General features: G+C 45.7%; 6 protein-coding genes across 15 annotated transcripts in view; 4 read left to right on the forward strand and 2 right to left on the reverse strand.

Moving 5' to 3' along the window:
• Window positions 1–6668, reverse strand: part of LOC106747873 (arginine-glutamic acid dipeptide repeats protein) — a 16922-nt gene extending 10254 nt beyond the window's left edge. For 4 of the 8 annotated variants that reach the window (XM_014625849.1, XM_014625854.1, XM_014625853.1 and 1 more), the window contains exons 1-2: window positions 5681–6668; window positions 4192–4330 (exon numbers count right to left, since the gene is read on the reverse strand). In XM_014625849.1, coding sequence (XP_014481335.1) covers window positions 4192–4239 — 48 coding nt within the window. In that variant the 5' untranslated portion in view covers window positions 4240–4330; window positions 5681–6668. The remainder of the gene's footprint in view (window positions 1–4191; window positions 4331–5680) is intronic. The other 4 variants (XM_014625851.1, XM_014625852.1, XM_014625848.1 and 1 more) reach the window with 3 other exon arrangements.
• A 96-nt stretch (window positions 6669–6764) lies between these two features.
• LOC106747877 (protein deglycase DJ-1-like) lies at window positions 6765–8004 on the forward strand. Its single transcript, XM_014625859.1, has 4 exons — window positions 6765–6976; window positions 7137–7298; window positions 7371–7560; window positions 7658–8004. The coding sequence occupies exons 1-4, from the start codon at window positions 6815–6817 to the stop codon at window positions 7780–7782; spliced, it is 639 nt and encodes a 212-aa protein (XP_014481345.1). The 5' UTR covers window positions 6765–6814; the 3' UTR covers window positions 7783–8004.
• A 240-nt stretch (window positions 8005–8244) lies between these two features.
• Window positions 8245–9814, forward strand: LOC106747876 (methyltransferase-like protein 23). Its single transcript, XM_014625858.1, has 2 exons — window positions 8245–8608; window positions 9208–9814. Exons 1-2 carry the CDS (start codon window positions 8399–8401, stop codon window positions 9787–9789), a joined length of 792 nt encoding a protein of 263 aa, XP_014481344.1. The 5' UTR covers window positions 8245–8398; the 3' UTR covers window positions 9790–9814.
• Window positions 9815–9827: 13 nt separating this feature from the next.
• Window positions 9828–10163, forward strand: LOC106747880 (SRA stem-loop-interacting RNA-binding protein, mitochondrial-like). Its single transcript, XM_014625862.1, has one exon. The coding sequence runs from the start codon at window positions 9846–9848 to the stop codon at window positions 10137–10139; it is 294 nt and encodes a 97-aa protein (XP_014481348.1). The 5' UTR covers window positions 9828–9845; the 3' UTR covers window positions 10140–10163.
• Window positions 10164–10182: 19 nt separating this feature from the next.
• LOC106747878 (acyl-CoA-binding domain-containing protein 6) lies at window positions 10183–11022 on the forward strand. Its single transcript, XM_014625860.1, has one exon. It carries the CDS (start codon window positions 10209–10211, stop codon window positions 10923–10925), a length of 717 nt encoding a protein of 238 aa, XP_014481346.1. The 5' UTR covers window positions 10183–10208; the 3' UTR covers window positions 10926–11022.
• A 69-nt stretch (window positions 11023–11091) lies between these two features.
• Window positions 11092–19554, reverse strand: LOC106747875 (rho GTPase-activating protein 44-like). Of its 3 annotated transcripts, none has more exons than XR_001374697.1 (10): window positions 18234–19554; window positions 17812–17962; window positions 17382–17667; window positions 16735–16959; window positions 16309–16606; window positions 15945–16184; window positions 14803–15617; window positions 14357–14532; window positions 12808–14026; window positions 11092–11288 (listed from the first exon to the last, which is right to left on the reverse strand). XR_001374697.1 is itself a non-coding variant. In XM_014625857.1 (10 exons), the coding sequence occupies exons 1-10, from the start codon at window positions 18284–18286 to the stop codon at window positions 13568–13570; spliced, it is 2613 nt and encodes an 870-aa protein (XP_014481343.1). In that variant the 5' UTR covers window positions 18287–19554; the 3' UTR covers window positions 11654–13567. The 3 variants fall into 3 exon arrangements, 2 of the variants coding, with proteins under 2 accessions (XP_014481343.1, XP_014481342.1); XM_014625857.1 differs by lacking the exon at window positions 11092–11288 and having other exon boundaries at window positions 11654–13888; window positions 13979–14026; XM_014625856.1 differs by lacking the exon at window positions 11092–11288 and having other exon boundaries at window positions 11654–14026.
• Between the last annotated feature and the right edge of the window lie 366 nt (window positions 19555–19920).

Genomic DNA, 19920 nt, shown 5'->3' on the forward strand with positions numbered 1-19920 from the left:
GGGGGGGGGGGGGGGGGGTAAAGATAGAAATTACGTATCTACGTGTGTATGTAACTTGCGCAATGTATTTATCGGGCGTTACTTATTCGCCGAGAATGGCGAATTCGCGACGCGTGTTTGTCGAGATTGATATTGGAGGCTATTCTATTCTCGGCAAAACGACGGCGAAACTCGACCAAGCGGGAGAGGAGAAAATAAAAGCGACGAACGGACGATTTATGAGCTATCGATTAGTCACAGACACGGCTAACACGGGAACGAACACGTAGCCTCAGTGATCCGCGCGGTGTTCGGCGCTATTTATTGACATTACCTCGGCGACTACGTTTTACTACGCATACAGAGTTTCGGACCCAGCGAATTACCTTCCACGGTCTCTTCGGCCGATCTGGAATCGGTTCTCCTTCAAGCAAACATGCCGAAACGTACCATTCGATCGGAAATTTCTTTTTTTCAATTATAATTGTACAGTTATCACATTCAGTTGTGATGAAAAAGAAAAGTTGATTCCTGAAAGGAAGAGCTATAGACCATCTCTGTCCGATCCACTCGAGAATTATCGGTCGACGCGTGGCAAAATCTCGATTCCAAATCAGTGCTCGTGCTCACAGATGGTTCAAGTAAGCAATGGAGAATAATTGTTGTATTGTCAACAGATGTAAATAGTGCAGAGGCGAGTTGATCTGCTTACTGATCGACCGATCGATCGCTCGAGTTACTTCACCGTGACTGAATACCACTCCAAAATGAAGAAAGCGCAATCTCACGCCAGATAAATTATACAATTATTATCCTCATGCATCGCTCCTAAGCATAGTATGTGTATGTACATGTAGATTCACGCATAGCTGCTCTATGCTGCCGCTTGCCAAGGAAGATATTTCTTCTCCCGCGAGAACAGAGTAATTAACGAGGTAATCTCGCCGGTTTTGGCGGAACGATCGCGATCGACCGGCGCGCGTACAGGACGCGTGCACTGAGAAATTAATTTAAGCGTCGTAACTTGATTTAGGTAAACCTAACTGAATAATTTGGTTAATGTATATGCTCAACGAACTGTTTGGTTACTGCAACCAAAAAATTTAGTTCCTTAATACGATGAGAAAGAAATGACTCTTACCGGGGATCGAACCTCGGACTTCCAGTATTGTAGTTTAGCGCCTTACCCACCGAGCAACGAATATTGTTTTATATACCTATAGACATCTTGAAAAAGTATAGATATTTTCATATACGGATTTCAACGTTGCTACCCAGTCATCGGAGGAAAGAAGAATGAAATAGTGACCGTTCCTTGGCAAAAAAAAAAAGGGGGGGGGGGGGGGACAAAAAGNCAAAACAGTGACCAAAAGTAACATATATTTTTTTGTAAAATTCCAAGAGTAACTAAGGCCATTTAAGCAACAGTTACTCTTATTTTCTCAGGTTTATCTTCATGTATAACGAGTTCTTTTCATGATACGGTTTGAAAGTTCATAACAAGATCATGTGGTCTTTCGGCCAATGGGCATGAACAACACAAGTACGCTTTCAGAGCAGTTCTATTAAGAGAGATGGCAAAAATATATATAGAACAGCCATATTTTATAAATTTAACGGCAGCTTGGAAAAAAGGATAATTATAGTAACTCATTTTAAAGGATAATCAATTTTTTAACGATTTGTCAAAAAAAAAAAAAAAAAAAGGTGTCTTAACTGATAGGATGGCAGCGCTGGGACCCCACTTAAATATTTAAATATTCCATTATCTTTCATATCATTTTCCACTGAAAAAAAATATCGATTTTTTCCCCCAAAAAACCAGGAAGAAACTAAAAAAATAATTTAATTTCGCTAACTTAAACGTATCTATGAAGTTTGCTCTTTCCATGATACATTCAGCTGACGAAAGTTAAAAAAAAAAAGAAAAAAAAATTATATTGCAAATCGTATATGTGTGTACATCGTATATTTTGATAGTAGTTACGAAAAGAAAATTTTCAGTGTACGATGCAGCAAGTATTGCCGAGAGAGCCCGACGAGTGCGTCTCACGTATCTTACGTGGACAAGACCATCAATACACCTGAAACATTCGAGGCTCTCCAATAGTGAGTGCGTTAGTTGAACCATCGGATTTACCAGCGAGGGTAGATCGTGGATTCGCACGGCGATCTTCGCGCCGATACGGCTTCCCAATTTGCATTCTATCGCGATCTTGTATCTAGCACACATACCTACGCGAAAGCCGTAACAAGTTAAGCGCGTCGCCGCTTCGCGATAGTCACCTAGTCGAGAGTCACCGTTTAACGCCCGATCCCTATCGCTCGATCACGCGCGCTGATGAATCTACGAATGAACGCACCCGAGTGAGAAGACATCGCCACGTGGAGATTTGAGTGCTCGAGTACGTCCAGTACGTCCTCTCTCGTCGAATAAGGGCCGCAGCATAAAGTGTCCGTAATTATAACCATAATCTTAAGCTGAAGAACCAATCATTAGATTGTTTTAGGTTTATTCCAAAAGACGTTAGAAGCGACGATAAATTTGACTTTATGCAGAAGTGACTAAGACTTTAACCCGTTGAAATCTAGTTGTGTCTGCTCAAAGCTAAATTTATCGTCATTTGGAATACATAAACCCAAAGCAATATACACGGAAAAAAAATTAGTTTTAAGTTAAAAATAGACGTTCTCATATATGAGCAGGAAAGTTATAATCTTAGACAATTTCTAATCTTAATTTGATTGAATTTGTATTGACGCAAGTATTACTTGTACTCAACTACAGATTAAAAATCTTCTAAGAACATTACAGTATTCTTGCCTATATATGAGAATATCTATTATCGATTTAACCCGGGAATAATCACCTGGGATTATTTAAACCACAATTAAAAGTCGCTATTATTAACGTAAAGTATAGAATGTTATCGATTACTCTATTTATTATTATTTAGGGATGTTATAAGTATAGATTTACTAGCCACTTTTTGAAAAAAGAGGGGGAGAAATAAAAAAAAATTTAAGAAACGGAATAATCACAAGTGTTCGTGTGATCGTTTACGGGGGGGGGGGGNCTATTCCCGGGTTTAAGGTTAATTCTTTTCTATGTAGTGATTACATATGCAATTTGTATGTCATGGCCCTAATTCGACGACGAGAGAAGTGCAAGTTTCCACACGGAGCACACGATACGATAATACGTTTGCTGACGGCCGGTTACGTTATCGGTTTTATTGTTTAGACTTCAACTTCAAGACCGATGCGCACACTTCATACATCCGAGATTAGATTACACGCGTATTTACGTAACGTTCCTTCATTGTTTCATTGTCCCGTAAAATACGCTGAAAGGCGTTGTGTTGCTTTCCGAAGTTCTTTGTTCTCATTTTGTAGGCGCGTGCGTGCTGTTCGAAAGACGCATATATATGACATACATAAAAAATAAAACACACACACATACGTAAAGCACAAGCGCGCACCTACCCACCCATATATTCACACATATACACACACGCACGCATACAATTGTACGGATACACATGTACAGGCGCGCGCGTTTTACGCTTGTTTACTTTCTCGCTCTACTCGTTTCTCTCTTTTTTTTTTTAATGTAAAGAGCGTGTGAAAAATTTGCATAATCACTTTTTCCCGTTTGACTCTTACATGTGTGTGCGAGCGATCCGCTTGAGAATAGAAAAAAAATACATGCTCCGTATGATAAGAAGCGCGGATTATCATTGTCGTGTGGCTATCGCGCGACTCTTTCCCGATAATTCAATATCGAGTCTCGTCCGTGCGGAATCAACAGTTTCACTTAATTGGCGGCTTAATTGCTCGATTAAGCGTTAAATCCACACGGTATTTCCATGACAATCGCGCGGATACTTTCTAATAATAGAGAATTTTTTATCACGTGTATCTCGGGAAGAGATCTCTCTCTATCTCTTTCATGGATATCGCGCGCGACTCAACCGTTCAATCGTTGACCATTATATTACGTAACGATAATTGGAATTAATGCAAACGAGATGCGAGATGACTCGCGATTTTTGCTGCGCGATCCACACGCACGCGCGCGCGACCCTCAGCACACGTTAAAATAAATACGGCGACAAATGACTACGCTAATTGGACAAGCCTCGAGATAGGCGCACTGTGCGCGATACCGCTAAGTAGCAAAAAGGTTTTTTCAAGATGTGCATGTCAAACCTGATGGGAAGGGCCAACCCGAATCTCGCCCTGGGTGCCAGCTGACATCTCCCCCTCCTCCGAAGCTCCGCCGTCTTTCTCCAGCGTTTTGAATGCCTTTGATCTTCGACTTTCAGTAAATTCCTATCATCCACACCCCCTGAATAGTTATGCCATCAATACGAGTGAGAAGATTGACTTGAGGACGATTTGACAAGAAAATAGAACATACACTGCTTAACATGCTCAACACGATGTCGCTAAGGACTACCCTTGTTCGGCGCGAACGAATGAGAGAAAGGTATAATATAGGTGTTTTCATCTCGCAATGCCAAAATCGATTGCGAGCAACGAGCGCGAGACCGTCTCTGCAATTAATTGCGGAATCTTTGGCGAAACTCGACGAATCTTTAACAGTACTTAACTTGTACATCATCGATACGCAATGACTAGATCAAGAGAGGAAGCACAACGCACTGTAGTGTGCGTGTGTGTGTATGTGTTCCTATAATATGCATATTGTGGATCTGCAAGCTTGAACTCTCTCTCGTAGCGTTAAAAAAAAATAAGAAAACAAATGCCAAGTCGCCTGAGAGTCGACAAAGTGAACTTTAAAGGCGAGAACACAAAGTATTCTCTGACTTGGGCGAACCTGAGCCCACTGGTACTTGCAAATCGAAACAAAGTGAGCAAACAAAAAAACACTTACGATTTTGCATCGCACGCTCTGGGAGCGATTCGAGAAATCAGGCAAAGTTACAATGTAGGACTTCCACTATACACATGTATATACACATATATATATATATATATATATATATATATGTATGTATATATATATTCTGCGTATTGTACTGTACAATGTATCACTGTACGATGCAGCAAGTAATATTTATTCCTCTGTCTCATTGTTTCTCTCATTCTCCCTTTCTCTCTCTCTCTCTTTCTCCCTCTCACCCATCTCTTGCTCTTTCTCTCTCTGTCTCTCTCTCTCTCTCTCTCATCCATATCCTTCGCTCATCCTCTCTCTTTCTCTTTTTAAGTGGTCTTAAGTCACGGTGAAAGCAGTATAAACAGGCTAATTAACAAGCGCGAACAAGCTCTCGGCCACCTCGTCCCTCGCGCGACGCAACGACCGAAAAGACGCCGGAAAGGAGCCCGCGAATCGCGCGCGCGCTCGATGAGCGGCAGCGAGTGACGACGACGAGCGAAACCGCGAATTCGAGGTCGGTGCCAAGGAAACGCGAGGAAAAGCGCGATCCGTCGTGCAAGGTCGTGGAGCACACACGCACGCACACGGGTGCGCGCGGACACGTAGAGACACGCACACACACACAGACACGCGGGCGCACGATATCTCCGCGCGATCGAGATCGAGCGGATCGACTCGACGCGATAATCGCGTCACGCTGTACAAACACGGCGTCTCGGCGCGAAGCTCGCGTCCCGCGGGAACGATCGACGCGGAATGCGTAGACGCATGCTCTACGAGGGCACCAGGCCGACTCACCCGTTGTCTCCGCGGTCCGATCGGCAGCTTCCCTCAGCGACGTGCACGCGTCATCGTGCCTCGGCGGAGATGATGATCGGCGCTCTCGCACGTTCGCTGCTCCCACGCTGCGTGTGGGGATCACGACGGGTCAACGTAACCCGGCGACGCACCGTCGCCACCGTGTGATGCTCGTGCGGGCTCGTCGCAGCGGTCACTCGCTCGCAGAGGTGCAGCGGCAGCGACGACGACTCATCCGACCTCGGTGCCTCTCTCGCTACGGGATCAGTTTCCACAACACCCAAACGCAGCGGCCATAATGCAACGCAGCGGTAGCGACGCGGCCGGGCATACTCGGGAAGTAACGTCGGCTGAGTTCATGCGCAATTTCGGCACCACTTCCGTTTCTGCACCCTCCGCGAGACGTACGCGGGGATGGGCTGCGATGGGAAGGAAAAAATCGACCTGCCCGAGGATCGATTGGAAAAAAAAGCGCTGGTTTTTTTTATGACGGACGGAGACGTCACAAGCGGTCCTGAAAATGACCGATGGCCTTTTTTTTAGTTCCTTTTGTAACTCGGCGATATCTAGGAAATCGTCGGTAATAACGTCTATGTATCTCGATGATGTACGGAGATTGTCTCGTTGATGGAGGAAGGGAGAATGAGAAGAGAGTAGTTGTACTGTGTGAAAATAATAAGATATATACTTTGATGTCGGAGTGTGAAAAATTTGAAAGTAAAAAAAGTGCCTCTGACCTGTCGTTCGGCTTTCCATTCATCATTCAGGATGGTGGCGGCTCGTAGCGGAGACTTCGAGACTAATACGAAATACCGGGTCTAACGGAAGAAGCAGGAAAGCTTTTTATTCTTCAATATCACGACTGAACAGCGGATCGGATAGACCTTGCTTCTATTTTTTAACGGAAAAAACAGTCCCTCTCAAATTTAACTGTTGAAAAATAAAAATCCTAGTAAAATTATTGACGCAGACGGCGATCGAATTTAGGAACATCGAAAAGATAATCGATCCTTTGTCGAAAACAGAATCGAATATCGACTCATGTCTGGAACCAATATTAAAAGAGAGAGAGAGAGAGAGAGAGAAAGGGAGAATATCGACTCATTGATCGAACATACCTTATCTTTATGGCTGATGTTGTGCGCTGTCCTTCCTAAATTTTCGCGTTTCGCCTACGGCATAGCACGTAAGAACATCTGCACAAACATGGCAAAGAAAAGCGCACTTTTGGTGATCACCGACGGATCGGAGGAAATGGAAGCAGTGATAACCACTGACATTTTAAGACGTGCCGGAGTAAGTTTCTAATAGTCTGTCAAAAAAATTCTTCATGACATTGCGAAATTTGTCGAAATCTTGATTACGATCTCTACATGTACAACAACATTAACGCATCTAAGTACATATATTACCTAGTTATGCAGTGAATGTAAAGTCACATTCACTTGTTGGACAGGTTGCTGTTACAGTGGCTAGTCTGTCAGATGCTAATTGTGTGAAATGCAGTCGTGACGTTAAGATTTGTGCGGATGCTAAGCTCGTAGACGCCAGTAAGAGTAAAAAATATGATGTAGTGATACTACCAGGTGGCTTAGGTGGATCAAAGGCATTCGCATCGGTAAGTTTATTATTGTATTATATAATTGACATACATACATACATACAGGTAGAAAACTTATTGTTTTCTTAGTCTGCAGCAATAGGAGATCTACTAAAGGAACAAGAGAAAGAAGACAGAGTGATAGCAGCTATTTGCGCAGCTCCTATAGCTTTGAAAGCTCATGGGATTGGTAAAGGAAAGCAAATCACTTCTTATCCATCAATGAAAGATGAACTAGCCAAGGAATACAATTATTTGGAGGATAAAGTAGTGACAGATGGTAATAATTGGTTTACCTTACATTACCATATATTTGCTATCAAGTTTATCTGAAGATCACATTGGAACTGATATGTCAATATTCGGTATTCTTATAGGTAATTTAATAACAAGCAGAGGACCAGCAACAGCCTTTGCTTTTGGCCTAGCCATTGTTGAAAAGTTGCTGAACAAAGATGTGGCTGATACAGTGGCAAAGGGAATGCTATATACTGACTACTAATAAACCTCCTCCTTAAAATACTATTTTATAACCTACAGAGAGAGAAAAAGAGCGAGAGAGAGACAAAAGATAATATATACATATATAAAATTTCCTGTATTTTTTTTTTTATATGTTCTCTATTTTAGGAATAGCATTTCCTTTTTAGAGGAAGAAGAGCAACATATAACTATATATTTTCAATAAAAAATAATAATAAATGAGAGCATAATTTGAACTTCATTGGGTATTTCCCATTTGGTAACAAACATCATCCTATCTTTGTTTATTAAACACGGAACAGATAAAATGATGCTTGTGTCGACTTGTGTCACTAAGTGGAAAGCACCATGAGAGAAAGAGTACTAAATTCAACCTGTGACAAAGAATAGAAGAGGAAGAGAGAAGACAGACAGCAGGTGCAAAAGATAATACAGCGAACGAAGGGAGCTCCACCTGCCGGGCTGATCGGGAGACCCGGGGACTACCCTCGACAATTCAGTGTCCATATTATCACGGTTGGACGCGTATAAAGCGCGCGGAGACGCATCCCAATGACCCGAACGGCGCGTAAAGAGCGGTGTAAATAAATGGTCACGATGAAGTACGTTTACTGCGGGCGCAGAGCGCGTTAGTGATGCCGGCTTTAGACGAGAGTATTTCGCACGACACGACGAGCCCGCCCACGACCACGCACGACGGCCTAATGTCCGATGATGCTTCCGACGGAGTTTCAGCTTCCGATGGACTTTCGTCCGAGAAAGTGAAGACGTTCGTTTTCACGTCGCGCAGGACTGCGCAGGACGGCACGCAGAGCGAGGAGAGTCTGGAGATTCGCATACCCGAGGTGAGCGGCGCGACGGGACTCTCGTGAAGCGGAAATCGCGCGCGCGAGACTCCGACGAGATGGCCGGCCGGATTCCTCGGGAACGAACGCGAGCTACTGGTGTTACGCGCACTTTTCGGTTAGGTCGCTCTCTCGCGTGAGTCAACAACATGGCTGGTTGGCCGCGTCGACGATACCTTCGACTGTTTCTCTTCGAGGTTTTCTCTGTGAAAAATCGAGCGGAACGTTCGAAATAGAACACGTACTTCCGGCGGAAAACGTCCAGGCAGAGCAGAGGGTGTTATCGCATTCTCGCCAAAGCGGTAACGTCGTGTGTACATACATGATGATATGACGCGAGGAGAGATTTCACGAAGATAAAAATTGCCAAATTTTAACATCTCATCGATTACTTTCACCGTTCCCGTACGGTTTGTACCTCCCGATGCCGCGGAATTTTTTAATCGTCGCGAGATCACGGTTGGGACGGTTTGTGTTACGTAATTCAGGGTCGCGGAGAATCGCAAGCCCGGACCAATTGGTGATCCCGATATTTCTGACGTTAAGAACAAAAGTCCAACGGTGAATTGTCTCTAACAAACGTACTTATCGCTTTGCAGTTGCTGGAAGCTAGTTACAGCTTCTACATCTGGCCCTGTGCACCGGTGCTCGCCCTGTTTCTCTGGGAGCATAGAGACGACCTGGTTGGGAAGCACGTGTTGGAGCTCGGAGCTGGCACTTCATTACCCGGCATTCTTGCCAGCAAGTGCGGCGCCAGTGTAACCCTGAGTGATTCCGCGAACAACACCAGAGCCCTGCAGCACATCAGGAGGTGCACCGAGTTGAACGGGGTTCAAAACCAAGTAAGGATTATTGGTATCACCTGGGGCTTGTTCCTAAACAGCCTGTTCACACTCGGGCCATTGGACCTGATCATCGGTTCGGACTGCTTCTATGAGCCTACTGTGTTCGAGGATATAGTGGTCATCGTAGCGTTCCTGTTGGAGAAGAATCCGCACGCGAGGTTCCTCTGCACGTACCAAGAACGCAGTGCCGATTGGTCGATCGAGCATTTCTTGAATAAGTGGGGTCTCACGTGCACACACGTACCGTTGGACGATCTCGGCGCGAATTCCAACGTCAGTGTGGACGAGTTGATGCAGGCTCACACGATACACTTACTGGATATTCGACGACGATAGGGACGTAAAGGCCGAGCGAGTCTACCACGTGGGGATAATAAAGTCGAGCACAAGTTATGGCCGGTAATCTTGTGAAGTACATGCTTCAAATTAACAACATTCCCTGGACGATAGGTCGTCAGCAGCTAGCATTGTACTTCTCCCAGTTCGGCTACGTGCAAAATGCCACTGTAGTGTTCGATAAGCAAACAGGTTTCAGTCAAGGTTACGGGTATATCACGTTCTTGAAAAAGCAACACGTGGATTCCGTGTTGCAACACGAACACACCCTGGATGGACAGAATTTGTCCGTGATGATTAAATATGGCGGGGAGGATCTGAATAACGAAAAATTTGATACACGTAACTGAAAGAAAGAAAGAGATAGATAGAGAGAGAGAGAGAGAGAGAGAAGACAAAGGTGAGTTGAGACCACAACCATGGCTGAGTGCGAATCAAACGTGACGGATTTGGAGGACAGATTCAACAGAGCTAGCAAGTATATGCAATCACTAGTATGGGATTTAGATGCGGATAAATTGCTCACATTGTATGGTTTATACAAGCAAGCCACCGTCGGCCCTTGCGACATCTCGAGGCCCAATTGGTACCAGATGCAGGCCGTGCGCAAGTACGAGGCGTGGAAGAAACTCGAGGACATGAGCCAGAAGATTGCAATGGCGAATTACATCGACATCATCGCGAGGCTGAATCCATCGTGGGAAGAGGAGGCGAAGTTCGACGAGTCCCGCGGATGGACCTCCGTCAGCAAGTTACCCAACACAGATGCGGCGTTGAAGGACACGGAGAAGACGTTCTTGGACTGGTTGAAGGAGGGCAATGAGGCGAGGGTGCGGGAAATGGTGAGCAAGGAACCCGGACTCGCGGAGTGGAAGGACGAAGTCGGTTTGTTACCCATACACTGGGCCGCGGATCGAGGCCACGTTGGAATCTTAAAGTTTCTGGTCGAGCAAGGCGCGGACCTAAATTCCCTCGATCTCGAGGAGCAAACGCCCCTTCACTACGCGGCATGCTGCGGTCATGTGGAAGCAGTGAGGTACTTACTTTCGATCGGGGCCGATACATCGAAAAAAAATGGAGATGGTATGACACCCAAAGATATCGCCATTGACGCGACTAAGGATCTCTTCTGCTAACGCTATCTACCGTAGTTCTTGTGTTACACATGCACACAATATGATAACGATTGTTACTCTGTTTGAATATATTAATAAATTTTCGATGGATTAATAAGTTTCTCCGCCCCGGTGGTGACACGACAACGATAACAAATATACCTCAGTTCCAGTTCACCTACAGGAATTCCGATAGAGAGTAAATCTTTATTTATATACAAATAAATCCTCTAGTAGTCCATTACATTCACAGCCTAAGCACACCTTAGATAAATGCGTGATTTGTCATTGGCTAGATTTCTCATCATTCTTCCGCTGCCTAATTATCGTTGGAAAACGGCAACCGATTGTGTGAACTTAGAGATATATTAAGCGCACGGGAATCTGTGGAGAATGCAAGGTTTGTGTTATTTACTCATAATAATAGTAAAATCCGCAAAATAATAAGTAAAAATCTGGGCTTATAATTATACAATTTAGAACTCCACGTTATACCAATCAGTTTTCCTTCGTAATTTCGTAAAATATAATCGTTCATATAATATACCTCTATGTTTTTGAATCAATAATTAAATGAATATTCAATAATACTGTATTTTTTACAGTTAACATTATATATCTTTACGAGGATATTCGAAATGAAGAGTGTCCGCTAATTACTAAAATTTACATTGCACATGTGAGATTTTTAACGATTTTTTTTTTTTTTTAACAAAAGCAGATAATGCGTGATCCTTGATATTTTTAAATCTCAATTTTAATATCAAAATACATGTTTGTAACAGCACGTAAATAATAAATTTTAACTTCTCGAATTTTATAAATCTAGCATTCTCAATGGAACGAAGTACAACAAACTCGAGATCTTTCGGTTGTTACTTTACAAGGCACAACTTATACTTAAATAATTTATAAAATTGTCGAAAATCTAAAAAAAAAAACCATTCGAAGAGTTTCTTAGCCCATTGCAAGAAAAAAAAAAAGAATTTTGCTACATATTTAGAGAGGGTTGACCCTCAATTACTATGGTGGTGTCAAATCTAGGTGTTCCTGTACATAGAATCTCTGTAAGGAATTTTATAAAATACAAAAAAAATATTGTTAGCTATTGACTGTCTTCTCTGACGTTAGGATTCTTTAGACGTTTTTATTTATAAGTAACGAAAGCTATGATTAAGGAAGAAAAAAGAAAATAGGCTGGACAATACGTCATCAACTTGTTATAATGAAATGCAAGGTCGTTATTAGAGTTGACTCCACCATGGAATCGAATACATCACCGTCTGTTTAAGACATGTTAGTTGAGGATTAAAAATTTACCTATACACAAAGCTTTGAGAAATCAATCAATTTTAACTTCTCGAATTTTATATATTGAACTGATCAAACTTAACGTTTCGTATCGATGCAACGTGATCGACAATTATTTTTTCTCTCGTGTCAAGACGCGTGTACAAACTCAACCATTCGGCGCGATCGTCCAATCAAGAGTTCATTGTTATGGAGACACTTCGGGATCTGAACGAACATGTATAAAACTGTGATTTCATTTCTTTCAACATATATTGAAAAAACAAGTCCTTTTCATTCTCAGGTGTTGATAATAATTCGAAAGTCGCGCATTGCATCAGTCAGATATAATAATAACGCACGGACACGTCCTCCTTCGAGCGTAGATCCGGCGACTCATAACGATTAACAAACATTTCGATTAATTCTCGCTAATAAAATATCACCCGTTGAATCAATTCCGACGCACTGATCGCACCACTCCTCCCTGTTTTTACGTTAGCTCTTTTTCCCCCTTCCCCCCTCCTCGAATGGACGTGTGTCAATCAAAAGTACTCGTCGTAAGCGCTGATGCTGATAACTTTCGCGGGCTAAAGTCGATTCTGTTAATTACCTTTTAACGTATATTGAGCACACCGAGCTAGCTTTGTGCGCTTCAACGCTCACGTGGTGGTGATCTGATGTGTGAACTGATATTCTCACTCTTAAAAACGACACTCAAAGCTTCTGTCTCTCTCCTTACTTGCTACAAGTATAAAAAGTTGGTAAGCTGCAAAAATATCATCATCGTCGTCGTCGTCATCGATTACCGAGAAATTAGGTAACGTATGTGTCCAAAGGGATTCGGAAAGTAATATACGGCGCGCTGGGAGCTGCCGGATGCGCTTTTTTTTAACGTCCGAAATGCATATTCGAATGACCTCCTCCCGTCTCTGCCTCCGTACACATGGCGTTTCGTCGGGAAACGCTCTCTCTCTCTCTCTTCTAAGGATTATCATCGGAATACAATAAGAAGTCGTATAAATAGGGAGATCACGGGAAAAATAGAGTAACTTTGTCCGAATGTGTGTGTCCATGTGTGTGTTGTTATCAAACCTACGAACTTACATACTCGATGTGAAACGCCGTACGCGGAATCACCGAGCGGATATCTCGCTCTGTTCCCGTAGTGATATATAAAGTTCGGTCCTTCGGACTCGCGAAGACGCGACACTCTTCAACTGTGGACGAGGACTTTCATTGTTAACCGCCGGCGGATTCTTATCCGCGGGGATAGAAGAGTTTCTACATATACAGTGACATATTGTCGCGCGCATGAAAGAGACGCGGCGTCATTCTCGAGAATAATCGCTTCTCTTCGAGGGGAGACCCTTCTAGAGATTGGTGCTCTCCTGCTCCGACTTAGGCCGTACGTTGGGCGGCGGCGGCGGCGGTGGCTGCGGCCGCGGCGGTCGCTGGTGGAATCTCGGCGATGCCGGCACGTTCTGCTGCGGCGACCTGACGACGACCCTCGCGTCGGTCTGTGTCTGGACGTCGATAATGTTGCCTTCCGATCTAGTGCGCGCGTGAGCTTTCGCTTGCTCGGCGCACGGCGCTTGACACGACTGCTCCGCCGGCCTCGCGGCTCTCTCCTCGCGGCGTTCGGAGCCGTACAGAGATATCGAGGACGGCCGGCTACCCACGCTTGGGCTTCTCTGCAAGTTCGAAGTTGCCGTGTTGCCAGTGCTCTCGCCCGGTGTGGACAACGCATTGCTGTTGTTCCCACGCACTTGTATTATACTGACCTGCTGTTTCTCCACGGAGTATACGTGCGCCCGTTCCAGCGTTAGAGGCTGCGGACGGTTCAACGAGAGAAGAGCAATTAGTTATCGATGGATTGGAACGGTGAGCGAAATTTGTGTGTAACGGAGAGTACTACGCGGATAGCGACAAGCGTAACGCGCGTGAGGAAGCTTTCATTCATCGGACACTGTGTGTGTGTGTGTGCGGTTGGTTCCCCTCTTCTTAGTTCTCGTGATATGTATAGCTTACGTAACTTTACTCAAAATGCAATATCCAGGTAGTTTTATTTGTCGTCCACACTTGTAGCAACTATATGCTTATATCATAAATGGTTATCAGTCAACAACACGTTCTCGCCGCGTCGGCGAGTCTTTACTCACCCCTGGATCGGTTTCTAGGTTTTCGTTACTGTGACGTGGATGTTGTCTGATGAGACTCGACGGACGCATCAAACAAGCCGGCCGCTCAGGGATCGCGGGTTTGCTGCTCCTGTCGCCCGATGACTGTACATTCGCAACGCTATTGTCTGACTTTTTGCGTAACTCGACTCCGTCTTCTGCAATGAGACACAAATTCGGTCAGACATCAGCCAAACACAAATATTGCACGGATGGGACACGGTTGCGACACTTTTTCGCATCTCGTGTCCGATAGGAAAATCGATTTTCTATCTGGAATAACCAAAAGGAACATATTTTCCTAATGGACACAACTTATCGAAAGGAAGTGTTGCGATCTTTCTGTCCAGCACTAAAACCGCTAAAACTGAACGAAGATAATCACACGGGACGATATCAGAGAAGGAACAAAAGGAAAAACATGTTACCTGTTGTTTGCGTGATATTCGTTATACTTCTAGGCGCTGCTACCGGTCTTCTCCTCTCCAACGTGGATGGCTTCTCCGTAGGCACTGGTTTTGGCTTTTGCGCCGTACTTTCGTTATGCTCCACTTCCACGACCGACTTGACGACATTGTCGGAGGACGTGGTGACCGCGTTCGGCTTCTCCTTTGCGCTCGGTGCGCTCACTTTCGCCTCGCATCTCTGTAATTCCGGGATATTCTTCTCTACGTCGCTTAAATTGAACACTTCGCTTTGGTGAGTACTGGTCTCCTGCGATCGCTCGGGATTGTCCGCAGGATGAAGATCGGCCGTCGATTCCACGACCGGCTGCTGCTTCGCGTCCGTCTCGGCGTGCTTCTCGTGCCGGTCGGCCGTGTCGTCGTGGCCTCGATTCGTCGATTCGGCGTTCAGCTCGTACTTGTGAGGCTTGTGCGTCGGTCGAGTCAACGTGGCCAACGCCAACGCTCTCGGCGGCTTGTCCGGCGTCGGTGGCGGCTGCCTGTCGTCGCACTTCCTCTCGTGCTTGTCCGGAGTATTGCCGCTCGGCGGCGTCGGCGCTGGCTTGTTCTTCCGACGCGCCGCCGGCTTCGGGCTGCCCTGCGGCGGGCTCTCGCCGTGATCGCTGAGACTAGTATTGGACACGCAACGGCGCATACCGACAGTCTGATTCTCCGAGTCGCTCACGATGCCCATTTCCAGGTCGCGGTCGAAATCCATCTCGCCCGGGAAGAACCAGTCCGCGTACGTAATTAATTGGTCTACTATAAGACTAGAGTTGTTCGCTGTACTCATGTTCATCCTGCAATAAAATGCGAAGGAAGTGTAAGTACGCATCATTAAACGGAGCAGAATAGGTCGCCGGGGTCGCCACGAGAAATTAATTTTCAGTTTCCCCGACTTTCTCATGTTTTACATGCGACAACAATGGAGAATTTTCCACGAGCAATATGTAGTCTTGAAACTTGAACGTTTAGAAGTAGGGAACGCAGGCAATGTAGCACTAGAAGGTGACGCAAACATCGAAGTTTAGTAACATAATCTCCCACTAAGGTGGGAATGTGTCGATGGATCTTCCCCCCCCCCCCAAGAAACCGNGATGTTACACGCATGTTACAGAATTGCGTACACTATCGTATTCGCATCCTCTTGCGGGCTCCAAATCAGGTTCGGCGCGATGACGATAGCGATATTCTGCGGCGACATCTTATTTACATCTTGATTCTTCGTGAGCACAGCCAGAAATTTAATTAGGAACCGCAGATTCTCCAAATTCGCCGGTGGCAACTTATGCAACACTTCCCAGAGAGCACGCAACCTCGCGTCGCTGTGCGCGATCTTCGCAGCAGCCATCCACTCGGGATACAATCTACATAATCGCAATCACATGCGGTACAGTGACATATGGTTACATGCAGACACATCGTATACGGCGGTACAGTATCATCACGATAGCAATTATTGATCTCGCGGATAATCCGCCTACCACTCACTTGTATGTCAAAAGAGGCTCCGGTAATTCTCGCAGGTAGGATTTCAACGCGCCGGCGATCACGTGCGGATCTTTGTATTCCAACGCCCTCGGCAGCGTGAGGCAGCAGGCGTCTAAGCTTAATTTGATCCGTCGCGACTTCGACGCGGCGCCGGCTATTCGAAAAAGGCCCTCCTCCTCCATGCCCAAACGCAACAGCACGGACACGCACAGCTGTATGGGCAGTGCGATTTTCCTATTGGTTACCCTGAGGTGTTCCTCGAGAGGATATCCGTACACCGGCTTCATTTCGTTATCATCTGCAACCGATCGCTGTTTAATCGTCCCGCACGTCTCACTCGTGAATCACAGCTCGCCAATCGTTGATTGACATCAATGACGAGCACTTTTCGGATTTTCGTGCACGTGTACTTGAAATAAAACTCACTAATGTAGCTCTCTAATCCAGGTATGAGGTCCTCGAGACAGTGCAGTGCACTTTCGTGGTAAGCACGCTGAAGTTTCACATACTGGATGATCGTCTGTGCTAGTTCCGTTTCGCGCGACATCAGCTGAAACATCTCTGCGGCCAACTGATCTCTGCACTGTTCGACTTTTGATTCAGCCTCTTCCAATTCCTCCCTCAGGTTATCCAATTTTGCTGCGCCTGTACCTGTGTACGGTAGTGAGGTGCGTTAGCGGAATGATTCCAGAGGATCTGTGTGAATGTACACTAATGCCTGTTTCCACCATCGTGGTTTGAATCTGTTGAGTCGACGATCGACTCAACAGAATTGACCAATTAGCTGAAATGCGATCGGTCAATTCCGTTGGGTCAATCGTCGATTAGATTTGTATGGTAGAAATGCTCCACCCAGAACTTATTTGAATGGGCCCACAGAACGCATTCCTCCTTAATAGTGCATCTGGGTCATCCTGGTATGAATTCACGGTTGTTTCGCCAGTGAACTGGGATCACTTGAACGCGTTCTGTCTCCCTGTTTACCAAGTTTCAGCCCAATCCGATACATCCTTCTGGGTGGAGCATTTTCAATGTCCCTTAGAGTACTTAAAGAAGCAAATTTCGAGCATTACCAGCGCTATGTTTACTCGCTTGAAGATATCTCGTTCTGGCACTGTCCATGTCTAATGTAAGACGCGCTAAATTTCTCTTATGCTTCAATATATTTGGTACATCGGTTTCTAAAATATGCTGCAGCGGAGTGGCTACATATTGTTCGACTTTCGCTTCGTGTTCCACAGTTTCGTTAGCCAATGACATTTGTGCTCTGCCACACTCTAGCAATGCGAAACTCATGAGGCCATCCTCACCAGCATTCTCCAGCATGGTTTGCCCAAGTATGTACTCGTGGCATTTTTTCTAAAGAGTAAGAATTTAACATATAATAACCACTCGATACATGCGCCTTGATTGAGAGATGCTTTTCTCCAAAAGCAAATTTTCCACTTGTATATATCTCCCAATTTTTGACATTATGATCAATACGATACAAATAATATTTACCAAACGTTTCTCCTTAAAAGCCTCTTGCGTAGCTGTTTGATTCGGTGGATTCCCAAGTCTCTTACTGAGACCAGTGAGAGCTGCTCTGATTTGTTCGACATGTTTATCGGCAGCTTGCAGATCGTCCGTCAGCATCTCCGTTTTGCCCGCTCTGTCCGCAAGCAAAAAATAAATGTTTTCCTCAAATGCCCCTTATCTAATTGCAGCAAGATCTTATCTTTTGCAGCCCATACTTTATCTCTCCTAATCTAGCTATCGCGTAATTGATATATAAATATTGAACCGTATTAAATGAAAAGATTGCCAAGTGTACGATTGAAGAGAGAACAAGAATATACCTCAGGAAATTGATACCCGAGGAAACTAACACCAGATTACATGTTAGAAAAGATAATCATAAGACGGCAGGAACGACCGGTCACCTGGAGAAGGTCTGATCGGCGAGCTGCTTGACACGGAAGAACTGCTTCTTCATGGCTGCTTGGTATTGTCGACAGTGCAAGCGAAATCACAGCTGAGCCACCTCGTGCACACCTTTACGCATCGATGCCCTTCGACCTGGCGCGTTCACGCACGTGCATGGTCCTCCGTGAGTCCTTCGCCGTCACGCGGCACCACAAATACGCGGGAGAGAAGGAAGGGTGGATCCTTCGTATCGCGATGAGGGCGAGCGTCCGTCATAATGTTTGTACAATGATCTCACAGTTCACGAGAACGGTCACGGGTGGGCTTACGGCCGAGCTATTTCCGCGCACCATCGATAAAGTCCATAAAACCGATAAGGACCCGGGGGATTACTCACGTCGGGCACACGGATTTGGGTTAGGTCAGTCCAACTTAGCACTTTGCGGCTCTCCCAGTCTCGCTCTGTCTCACTCTAGATTGCGATCTCAGTCGCGACGGAAGGACAATGAGGGGAAAATAACGACGCCCGGCGACGTCGCGGCATCGACACGGTTGGTTATGGTACCCTCCAGGTCCAACGAACGGCCGATTGTCTCAGGCACGCGACGACACCTAGGCTCACATTGTCCTCTCGACCACTCGCCGTGGAGAGGACAGGAAATAACGATACTCGCGCGCGGATCACTCCGCTGCGTTCCACGCGCAACGACGCGATCGGCCTGAAGCTCGCCGCGCGTCGGACACGCGCCTCTCTGCAGTTCCACCCGCCAACTCGAACGACATTCGACCGCAGTTTTCACTTTTCACGGGGGGACGGCCTCTTCCTACCGACGAGCCTACCGATAAACGCACGGATAACGAACCCGTCAAACTGGCACCCAATCTCTTTACCCTTGAGACTCGCCCATGATCGATGGATCACTCGCGCCTATCGCCCCGTTTCGACCGCGATGTGCAGGTTCGTCATTGCGATGCGACTGCACTCCCCCACGCTCGGTCCACCCGTCTTTGTCCCACCGGCCGCTCGAACGTACCTCTGTTTCACTCCGAGTGAGCACGGAGGTGCAGGAAAGTGCGGCTGTTGTGCGAGCGGAAGTTGCGCGAACCTGAACCTTGAATCGCGCCAAGTTTATCGTGCGCGATATATCGGCCGCTGTTTTACACCGTTTATCAAGCCATTCAATATCTCGGTCTCGGCGACGGTCAGCTGCCAGGGCCGGCTCTACTACGAACTCGAAGCTAAATCGTTCCCGCCGAGCTTCGCGGAGCGCATCCTATGATTATCGGGTGACACATCCTCACCGTAGATTTCCGACCGATTCGTCATCGATTCTTCCTCGATGAGATAGTATCGGGCGTTCCTAGCCATTTATTGGGGGAAGGAAGAAAGGAAGGAAGGAAGGAAGGAGAACAGTAAGCGTCACTATCCGACTTTAACCTCTCTTTCAATCGGTCTGTTCCTTTTAACTGAACTTTTAGCTGCACCAATCCGAGGAACACACTGAAGCGTGAAAATCTCGTACATACGCTTCGATACTCCGGTGGAAATATTTTGCTGAAATATTCTCTTAGTTGGCTCTATTTCATAGGTACGTAGGTAGCGTAGGTTGATGGAACGATGATGAAATGGAGTCGATTGAAGGAGAATTTCAGTAAAATTTTCAGCATGATATTTCCATCAGAGTATCTATGCAAACTTTTCGA

This window comes from Dinoponera quadriceps, unplaced genomic scaffold (assembly GCF_001313825.1).
Source record: "Dinoponera quadriceps isolate SergipeBrazil2010 unplaced genomic scaffold, ASM131382v1 scaffold2392, whole genome shotgun sequence".
In the NCBI taxonomy this organism is placed as follows: Eukaryota; Metazoa; Arthropoda; class Insecta; order Hymenoptera; family Formicidae; genus Dinoponera; species Dinoponera quadriceps.